The 12,927-nt window shown below is 48.2% G+C and overlaps 1 protein-coding gene across 3 annotated transcripts in view; it reads left to right on the forward strand.

Annotated features, from left to right (window-relative positions):
• LOC110531165 (nuclear receptor coactivator 3) overlaps positions 1-12,055 on the forward strand; it is a 123,551-nt gene extending 111,496 nt beyond the window's left edge. For all 3 annotated transcript variants that reach the window (XM_036987940.2, XM_036987942.2, XM_036987943.2), the window contains 16 exons: positions 484-666; positions 881-967; positions 1,183-1,323; positions 1,560-1,707; positions 2,188-2,726; positions 2,875-3,956; positions 4,172-4,310; positions 4,464-4,649; positions 4,816-5,046; positions 5,207-5,318; positions 5,429-5,918; positions 6,162-6,263; positions 7,221-7,461; positions 7,605-7,782; positions 7,863-8,100; positions 8,261-12,055. In XM_036987940.2, the coding sequence (XP_036843835.1) occupies positions 484-666; positions 881-967; positions 1,183-1,323; positions 1,560-1,707; positions 2,188-2,726; positions 2,875-3,956; positions 4,172-4,310; positions 4,464-4,649; positions 4,816-5,046; positions 5,207-5,318; positions 5,429-5,918; positions 6,162-6,263; positions 7,221-7,461; positions 7,605-7,782; positions 7,863-8,100; positions 8,261-8,272 (4,109 nt within the window). In that variant the 3' untranslated portion in view covers positions 8,273-12,055. The remainder of the gene's footprint in view (positions 1-483; positions 667-880; positions 968-1,182; positions 1,324-1,559; positions 1,708-2,187; positions 2,727-2,874; positions 3,957-4,171; positions 4,311-4,463; positions 4,650-4,815; positions 5,047-5,206; positions 5,319-5,428; positions 5,919-6,161; positions 6,264-7,220; positions 7,462-7,604; positions 7,783-7,862; positions 8,101-8,260) is intronic.
• The last annotated feature ends 872 nt before the right edge of the window (positions 12,056-12,927 follow it).

Below are 12,927 nucleotides of genomic sequence, written 5' to 3' on the forward strand. Positions count from 1 at the left end.
GACATTCATCCACGAGCAATTTTATCATTTGTTGTTTTGTTGATGGTGGTTGGAAACGCCGTCTCAGGCGCCGCTCCAGTGTTCAATCGGGTTGAGATCTGGTGATTGAGACGGCCGTGGCATATGGTTTACATCGTTTTCATGCTCATCAAACCATTCGGTGACCACTCTGTGATGTCATCCTATTGTCATCCTATTGGGCCAAAATAATGGCCTGCCCAGCATTTGTATACATGACCCTAAGCACGATGGGATGTTAATTGCTTAATTAACTCAGGAACCTCAACTGTGTGGAAGCGCCTAACTTCAATATACCTTGTGTCCCTCATTTACTCAAGCAGTTACATTATTTTGTCAGTTACATGTTTATTTTAATAATATATATATATATATTTTAATTATTTCTAATATATAGTCAATTTGAATTGACTATATATTTGAATGTACTACATGTATATTGAGGCGTGTGTCTTCTCTCCTCAGTGAATGGGGTGTCCTGGGGGGGGGAGGCGCCCCGGCAGAAGAGCCACACCTTCAACTGCCGCATGCTGGTCAAGTTTGGCAACACCCACGGGCCTGTAGAGGAGGGGCACGGAGGACCGCGCTACGAGACCATGCAATGCTTCGCCCTGACCCAGCCCAAGGCCATGATCGAAGACGGGGAAGGTACAGACACACGGGCGCACACACCGACGCATACACCGACACACACCACACACACACAATCTCACACACACACACACACATATGACACACACACTCTGACACACACATCCACACGCACACACGACAAACATATGGCACACACACACTCACAGACACACACAGTATGTATGTCTGTGTATGTGTAGGTTAAGTCATTATTTCCCATCCTCCTCAGACCTGCAGTCGTGTATGATCTGTGTGGCCCGTCGTGTGACCGCTGTGGAGAGAACAGAGAGCTTCAACACCCGACACGAGCTCACAGGTGAGACTGACAGCAACATAATTGACAGCGGCGTAGTTGACTTTTGCTACTTATGCCGCAAACCTGGCTGTATAATTTGATTTCATAGGGCCTTGTGTGTAGGAAAAAGGGTACAATACCCTTTTACATTTACAGAAATGTGTACAATATCCTTTAATAGGGGTGTATTATCCACGTTCAACAATGTCCATCTCGTCTCCTCTCCTCCCGTCCAGGTAAGCTGATCCAGATAGACCAGAACTCTCTGCGTGCGTCAATGCGTCCTGGCTGGGAGGACCTGCTGAGGCGCTGTATCCAGATGTTCCTACAGCACAGCGACGGACAGCCCTGGTCCCACAAACGGCACTACCACGAGGGTACGCCCACACACACACCTGTATCAATACACACATTTGTTACATGCGGAGTCACACACACCCTCCTGTCCCAAAACACACACACCTGTCTTAAAACACACATGAATGGCATCGCTAAGAGCCATTTTTGTCAGGAGACCACTGACCCTATACCTCATCTTTGATATATATTTCACTTCCATATCTTCATCTGAACCCATTGTATTTGCACCCTCGCCCCCCCCCCCCCCCCCCAGCTTTCCTGCAGGGTCACGCTGAGACCCCCTTATACCGCTTCTCCCTGTCAGACGGCACCCCTGTCACGGCCCAGACCAAGAGCAAGCTGTACCGCCACCCCATGAGCAATGAACCCCAGGGCTTCATCTCCACTCACCTGCTACAGAGGTACACACACACACCTGCTGCTGCTATGAGGTAGAAAACAAGTTGCACAACAGCCTTTGCAAGAGACAGAATACACACACACACACACACACAGTTGAGGTAGCTGATATCCACAATATCCTCTCTGGGCTTAGCAGATAGATCTGACTGCTTATACGGATGCTTCAGACAGTGAGGAAGGCCTTAAAGGCCTCCTAGTGGGTTTGTTCATTCTTCATTCTTCAGTAAAAGGAAAAGGTTGAATTATTGTGCTTGACAGCCACAGCCAGTAATGAATTAGGGAACGCCTCATTCTCATTGTGAATATTTTTTAATTTCTTATGCCCTTCAGTTCCATCTTCGGACTCTTCAAGAGACTCTTTTGCTAGACTTGATCTGTGTTTACAAGAATAAAGCGCCAAGGATGTCATGATAACCGCACTTCCCTCACATGCTCTTTTCTCCTCCTGTTCCTTCTCTCCTCCTCATCCTCTCTTCCAGGGAGCAGAATGGCTATCGCTCTGCCCAGACTGGTGGCATGATGCCTGGGGCTATGAGGCAGCAGGGCATGGGGGGCCCCAACCCCAACGCCCAGATGAACATGCCCCCTGGCGCAGGGATGGGGATGGGGGGTATGAACCGGGGCTATGGGCCCATGAATGAACAGAGCCACATGGGACAGATGGGAGGGGGCTCAATGTACGGAGGAAATGGAGGTGGGGGTGGGGGTGGCGGTGGAGGCATGGGCAACAGAATGATGCAGATGAATCAGATGAATCAAATGAACCATATGGGCCAGATGAACCAAATGAATCAGATGGGTCATCAGATGAACCACCCGGGTCCAGGGAACCACCCAGGCATGCAGCATCCTCAGCACCCACAGCAGCACCCCTTCCAAAGCAGTGGGGGGTACGGACTTGGGGGTATGAGCAGCCCCTTGGGGAGCCCCCGGATGAGTGGCCCTCAGCAGGGGTTCCTGATGTCCCCCCGAAATCGAGGCAGCCCCAAGATGGGCGCCAGTCAGTTCTCTCCTGGAGGTAGGTCAATCACTATACATTTGCACAGTTTTGCTGTGCTTCATAAAACACAAGATAATCCATTTTAGGTTTTAGATATTTTGTGATGTTTTGTTATATGTAGAAGTTGTAGTACAGTTTCTAGCAGTGTGTTTTGTTTCTTTCCCAGGCATGCACTCCCCCATAGGCCCTCATGGAGGAGGAGGTGTGGGAGGAGGTGGCACCTCCTTTTCCAGCAGCTCCCTCAACGCCCTCCAGGCCATCAGCGAGGGGGTCGGGAGCTCCCTCCCTTCGACCCTCGCCTCCCCCTCCCCGGCCCACAAACCAGACAGCTCCCCCAGCATCCACTCCTCCTCTCAGTCCTCCCAGCCAAGCCAGCCGGCCAAACCAGGCCCGGACGGCTCCAAAAGCCCACCTGGGCCCGGCGAGCACCACCACCCCCTCCACCACCACCACCCACACACCCAGGCAGAGGGCTGCGGAGACCGGCTGGACAGCCAGGCCATGGCAGGCAGCAAGGAGCCTGGAGAGGGGGCCAGCGAGGCTGGGGTGGCCAGCTCAGAACCCACCCGGAGAGTCCCAGACAGTAAGGGCCATAAGAAGCTGCTGCAGCTGCTGACCTCCCCCACTGAGGAGCTGGGGTTAGGGGGAACCGGTCCGGCCTTGCCATCTGTACCTCCCCCACCAGGCAGCAGCAACATCCCAGCAGGGTCTGACACTAAGGACCCCACAGGAGGCATGACCAGCCCTTCCTCTACCGGAGTCTCCTCCTCTTCCTCGGCCTCCACCATTCAGGGCCCGGCGTCAGGCCCAGGTGGCGCTGCTTTGGCCAATGCTCTGGCCTCGGCCCACTACACGGCGTCGCTGCAGGAGAAGCACAAGATCCTCCACAAGCTGCTGCAGAACAGCAACACTCCCGACGAGGTGGCCAAGATCACAGCCGAGGCAACTGGGAAGGTGACCCTGGGGGGCCAGGAGGTCCCAGGGGAGACGGGGGCTGGGGGAGGAGGAGCAGGAGGAGTGACTGAGCCCAAGCAGGAGCAGCACAGCCCCAAGAAGGAGAAGACCCACGCGCTCCTCCACTACCTCCTCAACAAGGACGACACTAAAGAGCCCGTGGACGTGAAGCCCAAGCCTGAGGAGCTGGAAGGAAAGGGCCCCCCAGGAGCCACTGCCGGTCCCCCATCCAGAGGCCCTGGACCCACCCCTGAACATCCAGAAAGCAAGATCAAGTCAGAGCCACCTGATGAGGTAACCACACAGTGTGGGGGTCAGATCGTTACCTTGCTGGTAGATTATTCAAATGACATGAGTATTCGTACTGATAAGTAAGATATTGATTGAGCACCATTGGCCTTTAGTGTGAACATTTTCATTGCTCAGAAGTGCTGAACCTCCGTAGGTTGTGTACGTCTGAGTGTGATACTGTGTTGTTGCTGATACACGTGTATCTATCTTTTCACCAGTTGGAGAACCTGGAATCCATCCTGGGAGGTCTGAGGGGTTCTGGCTCTGAGTTCTACCCAGAGCAGGGAGGAGGAGGAGGAGGAGGTGCTAATGAAGGAGGGAACAAGGCCCAGGGTTGCCTCGATGACAACCTACAAGGTAGGACCGGTCACATTAAGCAGCACACACACAAACATAAAAAAAAAAAAAACGTTTTAGCCCTTGCTGCAAAGTAACTTCCACACAGAGAGTCTGGACTCCAGGCTACGGTTATGTACCTGTTCTATCTGTTGTGTCCCTCTGTGTGTTCAGGGAGTCCGGGGATGGCCCCTGGCCAACGAGGGCCCTTTCAGAGGGCCATGTCAGTGGACGCCAAGCCCCTCGGCGGTCCTGGAGGGGCGGGGAGGCGTCCCATGCTCATCAAACAGGAGAATATGTTGAGCAGCCCAGACGGATACCCGGGGAACATGGGTGTGTGTCCGCGAGGCGTTGGAACAAGTAACTAATTTAGTTATTTCACTCTCTCTTTCTGGATCTGTCATTTATGTCCTCTGTCATGCCCCCCCCCCCCCCCCCCCCCGCCTCCACTACCTAGGTCTGTGTTTCAGTCAGTGCCGTTGATGCTTTGTAAGAAAAATCTAATCTGTGGTTTGTGTCTCCCCAGGGCCGATGAACAGGGGCATGGGGGTTCCCCAGCGCTCTCCCATGGGGGGGTCAGGGGATTGGGGGATGCCCCGCTCCAGTGCCAGCCCCGTGGGCTCAGCCGGTCACCCTTCTATGATCCGCCCTGGCATGGACTACAACTCCAAAGGCATGATGGGAGGTCCCATGGTGGGCAGGTCCAACAGTGTTCCTGGCACTAGATCCATGCTGCAGCAACAGCTGATGGACTTGGGTACGTGTGTATGCGTTAGTCCATCAAATAAACATGGTCGGATGTAATCTTTGTGTATCTGTCTGCGTATGCATGTGTCTATGTGTCTGTAATCTGTAGTAATTGATTCTGAGCGATGGAATTTCTGGTTAATATGTGTTGTGTGTGTGTGTGTGTGCAGGATGTTCTGGTGAGATGGGGATGGGGATGAGTCCGTTCAGTCAGCAGGGCCAGCCCAACCAGTCTCCCTCCTGGCCTGACAGTGTGATGGGCATGGAGGGCAACCACAACAGGTAAAACTGGTCTTCCATAGTAAGATTTGTTCTAATATATGATTTATACCAGGACAATTGGCGGCCAGTTTTGTCATGTCATACTTTTAACGGTTCTCTGGGTGTTTCAGGCGTCAGTTTGGGAACGCCCTGGACGAGCTCCTGGCTCCGCCCACCACCAGCGAGGGCCAGAGTGACGAGCGAGCGCTGCTGGACCAGCTGGACTCTCTGCTCAACAACACGGATGGCATCGCCCTGGAGGAGATCGACCGGGCCCTGGGCATCCCCGACTTGGTCAGCCAGGGCCAGGGGCCAGAGCAGCACGGTGAGCCCTTCCCCGGCCAGGACCCCTCCATGGTGCTAGAGCAGAAGCCTCTGTACGGCCAGGGCTACCCCGGCCCCCCCTCCATGGCCATGCAGTCAGCCTACGGGGGGAGCCCCATTCAGGGCCAGCTCCAACAGGGGAGCTTCGGCCCCATGCTCTCCCAGATGGGCCAGGGGGGCAGCTTCGCGGGGATGGGGGGTATGGGTCACCCTCGCGCCAACATGATGAGACCCAGGATGATGAGCGCCACCAAACCCATGAGGCTCCAGCTGCAACAGAGATTACAGGGCCAACAGGTTAGACACACACACACATACACACACACACACACACACACACACACACACATACTCTCACACACACACACACACACACACACATGTGCACGCACACACACACACACACACACACACACATACTCTCACACACACACACACACACATGTGCACGCACACACACACACACACACACACACAGACATACAGATAAACACACACAGGACTTTATGTTGACAGGTTCTTATTTCCTTCCTCCCTCAGTTTATGAGTCAGACTCGGCAGGGGATGGCCATGAAGATGGAGAACCCTGGGGCGGGTAACCCTGGCATGAGGCCGGGCATGCAGCCTGGCATGGGGGGACAGGTAGGCACTCCCCTCTCCTCCACATACACACAACCTTTTTATTTTTTATTTTTTTATTTCACCTTTATTTAACCAGGTAGGCTAGTTGAGAACAAGTTCTCATTTGCAACTGCGACCTGGCCAAGATAAAGCATAGCAATTCGACACATACAACAACACAGAGTTACACATGGAATAAACAAAACATAGTCAATAATACAGTAGAACAAAAGAAAACAAAAAGTCTATGTACAGTGAGTGCAAATGACGTAAGATACGGGAGTTAAGGCAATAAATAGGCCATGGTGGCGAAGTAATTACAGTATAGCAATTAAACACTGGAATGGTAGATGTGCAGAAGATGAATGTGCAAGTAGAGATACTGGGGTGCAAAGGAGCAAAATAAATAAATAAATACAGTATGGGGATGAGGTAGGTAGATAGATGGGCTATTTACAGATGGGCTATGTACAGGTGCAGTGATCTGTGAGCTGCTCTGACAGCTTTTGCTTAAAGCTAGTGAGGGAGATATGAGTCTCCAGCTTCAGAGATTTTTGCAGTTCGTTCCAGTCATTGGCAGCAGAGAACTGGAAGGAAAGACGACCAAAGTAGGAGTTGGCTTTGGGGATGACCAGTGAGATATACCTGCTGGAGCGCGTGCTACGAGTGGGTGCTGCTATGGTGACCAGTGAGCTGAGATAAGGCAGGGCTTTACCTAGCAGAGACTTGTAGATAACCTGTAGCCAGTGGGTTTGGCGACAAGTATGAAGCGAGGGCCAACCAATTCGAGTGTACAGGTCGCAATGGTGGGTAGTGTATGGGGCTTTGGTGACAAAACGGATGGCACTGTGAAAGACTGCATCCAGTTTGTTGAGTATTTGGGAGCCACTTATGCCTAACCTTTCCTTCTTGTACATTACACACAGCCAGAACTGTAAATACACACACACACTCACTACACTCCTTCTCTGTCCCCAGCCTGGCTTCCTGAATGCCCAGATGATGGCCCAGCGTAGCAGGGAGATGGTGACCATGCAGATGAGGAGACAGAGGATGATGATGCTAATGCAGCAGCAACAGCAGCAGGCGGCAGCGGCGGCCGCTGGGGGATTCAGCCCCCCTCCCAACGTCACCGCCCCCGCCGGCATGGACACCCCCATGGGAGGCCCCAACATGGGCCAGCCGGGCCCCCAGCAGTTTGGCTACGGGGGAAACTACGGTGAGTTTGGGTTGGTTTGACCTTCAGGGCCACAGAGTGTTGCTGCTCTCTAGTGGTGAGTTTTTGTACTTGCAGTGAGACATGGAAGTGTGTGTGGGTGGTGTGTGTTCCCATGCTATAGCTCATGTAACATGTTCCTTCAGGTATGACCCAGCAGGGTGACCCGTCGTTCGGCCCTGCGGGCGGCAGCCCCCCCAACACTATGATGTCAGGCCGCCTGGGTCCTCAGAATCCCATGATGCAGCAGCATCCCCAGGGCGGACCCATGTACCAGAGTACCGAGATGAAGGGCTGGCCGCAGGGAGGCATGGCCCGCAACAGGTGTGTGACAGAGAGAGAGAAATAACCTAGAACAACCAGTGAACTAACTAACCCACCTCCTTCCCTCCCTGTCTCTCCAGTACGTACCCCCAGCAGCAGTTTGCCCAACAGGGTAACCCTGGGCAGCAGCAGTTTGCCCAACAGGGTAACCCTGGGCAGCAGCAGTTTGCCCAACAGGGTAACCCGGGGCAATACGGGGGCATTATGATAAATGGGGGCATGCCTGCCAACGGAGGAGGGGGCCATATGGGCCAGATGGGGGGCCAGATGGGGATGAACCCCATGGTGATGGGACGTATGCCGATGGGGCCTGATCAGGTACACAGCTGTTTATAGATTGTGTATGTGTGTGTGTGCATGAACACACAGTAAGCATGTGTGAGTGTTGTCAATATTTATGCACACACGCAGAGACACACACACACACACACACACTCGATGTCTACACAACTAACCCCATTACCTCTGTTCCTTACAGAAATATTGCTGAACCTGAGACCGAGGCGTGTGGTGGAACAGAAACGGACTCAATGTGATCCCTTTCAGAGAGAGGAGTGCAGTGCTCAGTGTGTGCCGGACCAAATGTACCTGTGAGTGGTATTCTACTCCCACCAGTTGGGGGTGCTGTTCCTCTGAACTCAAGGACAGTCTCACAAAACAAGACCGAGGACACACTCTATTCTACATGCACTTACATGAGACACGCCATGACCCACCAACACACACACACTCAAAAACAGTCACGTATGTAAAGCGGAGACGCACTGTGACACACACACACAAACTGACAGATACACAACTGTTTCATTCCTCCATCAGTCTTTAGTGATGTAGTTTCATTAGTCCTCTCTCTGGGTTCTATGTCTGTACTGTACTGGACACACGCCGCTCGCTGGACCAAACAGACTGAAGCGGGGGACACCCAACTAATAATGATCTGGCTCTGACAGACACGGACGGGGGGACGGATGGACAGACATGAGAAGACATCCTCTCGTGGGATGTAACTAACGCTTTGTTCACCCCTGGGCATGGGAATTCTCTCTCTGCTTCGAAACATTGGAGGAATTATTCCCTAGTTCTGGTCCTGAAGGACCACTGTGTATGCAGTGTATCCCATCCAGTCTCTGAATCCACTCTTAATGAATGACATAATACACATGATGTAGTCCCATTGCTGGAGAAGGTGGGAGTTGCTTGTAATCACTGACACAGGGTCAGCTATTTTCACATCCCCCTAATAGTTAATATTAGGGACACTGATCCTAGATCTGTGGTCATGGGCAACTTCTACCTCTATAAGATAAATTACTATACTGATGAGCAGGCCTATAGTCAATGAAACAACTCCGAAGTAAGTAATTGAGAGTCAGTATACATACACAGTGGTCCTGCAGGAGACTGGGTTAAGGTACGACAGAAATAAATACTAGTTGGCTGTGATTGCACTTTACGGAAAGGCTGTCGTCAAAAGGATTGTGGAAATATTTCTTGGTCATAGAGGCCTTTACCCAAGAATGAATGCATAACAGAAAATCTTGTTTTGCTTTTGTGTGTGTCGGAGGATGGGGACTATTTTGATTGGAAATGGATTACCATGACGATCATTATTCTAAATGGTTAACCAATTGAAAGGCAGTAAGCACAGATTTTATAGAACACTTTCTTCTGCAGTGTGTTGATTATGGGAAAGTTAGTGGATTTCAAAGGTTCTGATTATTAAAGTCGATCCTTAAAATGTGCTGACCTATTTCAGAGGGCAAAATTACCCTCAATATCTATACAACTATTCATAAATGATCATTTAAAAAAAGGTGAGTATATTGTATTTTTAAGGAGTAATTCGTAAGATTTACATTCTTGGTTACCTCATGGAACACTTGATAGCGATTTTTTGCCAGTTATTGAATAAGTTAATTCCTAAAGTAATCCACACACTGTGAAAGAAAGGGTATCCCTGATTTTAATGTATGTTTATGCAGATTTCTAGCAATAATATTTTGTCTTGGTTCTCCTGTGAGGGCAAAGTGAAGCATCATTTACTCAAAGTCAAAACGATGGTACTGCAGTATTAGGATACTACTCATCTTGTTTGGATTTTTTAACATTTTGTCTGTGAATATAAATTGTACATACGCTTCAAATGTATTATATATATATATAAATATATGCTTTTGTAGGTCACATACTGTTTTTGCACAGATTGTCAGGCTAGATATTTAAAGTATAATTTTCTTATTATGTCGTAGGTCAAGACAGCTTTTATTTTCAATACTTTAACCATGGGCGAAAAGCAAGGGGCTATTTCTCTGATCAATACTGAAATACTTTGGCTCGATTTCTCTCAGAAAGCTACAACTGCCACTTTTGTTCTCTCAGAAAACACTTTTTTTTATTTGTGATCTATAAATCATACATTTCTCTTTTTCAAAGACATTGTGTATATTTAGAGATGCTTGTGTGATCCTGTCATTTTCTATTAATAGATTTGTTTTGTTTTAAGAGCAATCAAACACACACAATGCCAGAAGAGGATTTATGTGATTGTGTTAGACTTATGAGGGTCCATGTTTCTTACCAGTGTGTGGATTGATATTTTTTAGATAGGGCCCTATGACTCCAATGGCTCTACTACTCAGGCTCCCAAGTGGCACTGTGGTCTAAGACACTGCATCTCAGTGCAAAAGGCATCACCTGGTTCAAATCCAGGCTGCATCACATCCAGTTGTGATTGGGAGTGCACAGTTGGCCCAGCGTTTGGTGGGGTAGGCCGTCATTGTAAATAAGAGTTTTTCTTAACTGACTTAAAAGGTTAAATAAAAAAATTAAAATAGTTCCATTCCTTATAATTCCATACTCTATAATTGGCCAGGCTACTTAACAGCGACTATGTGCTCACAGGTATGCTATTATAGACAACCCAGAGTCATTACAATACTCTATAATTGGCCAGGCTACTTAACAGCGACTATGTGCTCACAGGTATGCTATTATAGACAACCCAGAGTCATTACAATACTCTATAATTGGCCAGGCTACTTAACAGCGACTATGTGCTTACAGGTATGCTATTATAGACAACCCAGAGTCATTACAATACTCTATAATTGGCCAGGCTACTTAACAGCGACTATGTGCTCACAGGTATGCTATTATAGACAACCCAGAGTCGTTACAATATCAAGACTGCTTCTCTAGTTTTCTCCCCTTCCGTTGGGCACAGATGCTGGTTTGTGGTGGTCGGTTTTTTACTGTATGTGGGCAGTAACACTGCGGTTAGTTATATTTGTGGCTTCGCTTTGTCAATAGGAAGAGTCAGCTCATGTTGAGGAAGGCTGTAAACTAGAGGGTTATTTGGATTTCCCTCTCTCTCTGTCTGGTTTGAAGGTTATTTTGGGACATTTTACATGGTTTTATGTTGAACCTTGATATTGCATTTACATTGTAGTATTTTCTGTGAAGCTTTGTGAGAAAATCTTTTAAGACATGCTCAATCCAAAGATTTTTGTTTTGTCATTCTGCAGTGCTTAGAAACCGGTTGTAGATGGTGCAAGTACTCTACTGGCGTGTGTATTTCTCTGCTGCACAACCTACATGTAATCTGTTTTTCTTTGTGTGTGTGTGTGTGTGTATTCCCATTCATACACCACATAGAGCTAACATGGGTCTGATTCTGCTGAAGTGATTTTAATCTTGTTTGTAATTGTTGTTTTATTTTCTTGATTTTTTTTATCTCTTATAATGTATGGCCAGTTCAAAGTTGTGGTGCGGGAAACAGTTGTTTCATGAGATTGACCACTCAGAAAAGAAGCTATTTTAGTGGCACTAACCTGAGGTAGAACGTCTGACGATAAGAGACTATCCCATGGACTCTAAAACTATTTACAATGGCTTCAATGCTATCTTATCTTTTAACACAACGGAGAGTATCTTTAAGCTGTTTGATGGAAACTTCATTACATCATGGAGTAGCCTAGAGTGAATTTTTTTTTGTTTCAGTCTTGATGAAGTATATTAAAAAATATTTGCCTACTGAATATTCAAAATAACTGTTTTCCGTGCTTTTGCTTAAAAAAAAAAAGAAGATTCCTCTTGATGTATCTACCCTTTGATTAAGTGGAAAGATGGGGGAATAAAATAACACTTGGGGGGGGGGGGGGGGGGGGATATACGGTCATAATTTCAGGATGTAAATTACTGTTGCATTTTTTTCTTACTTGTTTCTTGATGTTAATATTGATGTAAATACAAATTTCTATTTAAACATTACATTGTGTGTGTGTTGTGTTTCATTGTAGTAACAGTATGTTTCAAAGTTCCAAAATAGCTTGGCCAGAGGGAAGAGAATGAGATCTTGGGTTAGAGGGTAAAGCACTGGACTAGATGATAAAGAATAGGGCCACTTATCATATGCGTACAAATGACGTCTGGAGACTGAGGGTCTGCGTGAACTAGGGGCCCAGAGGTGAGAGAGTGGGAGGAGGTGAGAGTTGTCTCTGATGGGGGGGTGGTTGGGTTATTGTATGGTGGGTCAAGAGAAAGATGGTGGGTACAGTTGGCTACAGAGGTGCCAGCACATGTCATTTGGAATATGGGGTCTCCTTGCCACTGTACTACAGTGGTAATCTCAAACCTTTTCAAACAAAAGATGAATTTGAGACTAAATGCACACCAAGATCCTATCGCTGTCATCAAAAAACGAAATGTCTCAGCCCTTCTTTGTCTCATTGTTTAGTAGGCCTACTGAAGGTCAGAACATTTTATTGAATTGGCCTCTCCACGTGACCTTTTCCCACACAGATAGAGAGAGAGAACCAAAAATGTGTGCAGGGTAGTCATGCACCCCTAAAAATCTGAGTGGGCACAAAGTATTTGAAAATGGCCTGGGGGTGGTCCGGAGGGGGCCAGGAAGTTGGAGAATTTCGAATTTTTCAAACACCTGAAACTGCTTTTTTTTTGGCATAATCATTGTGCTTAATTCTATGTAAAAAAAAATTAATTTTTTTTTTTGGCGTATCTAAGCATACCTCTTGAGCTGTCTGTAACTAAATATACTTCTCTGCATCTATGTTAAAATCTGGATAAAAGATTGAAAGAATGTGAGTCTTATTCAGTACATTTAGTTTTTGCTTGCTTTTCTGAAGT

The sequence above is a fragment of the Oncorhynchus mykiss genome, chromosome 9 (assembly GCF_057628025.1).
Source record: "Oncorhynchus mykiss isolate SJ-2025 chromosome 9, ASM5762802v1, whole genome shotgun sequence".
Classification (NCBI taxonomy): Eukaryota; Metazoa; Chordata; class Actinopteri; order Salmoniformes; family Salmonidae; genus Oncorhynchus; species Oncorhynchus mykiss.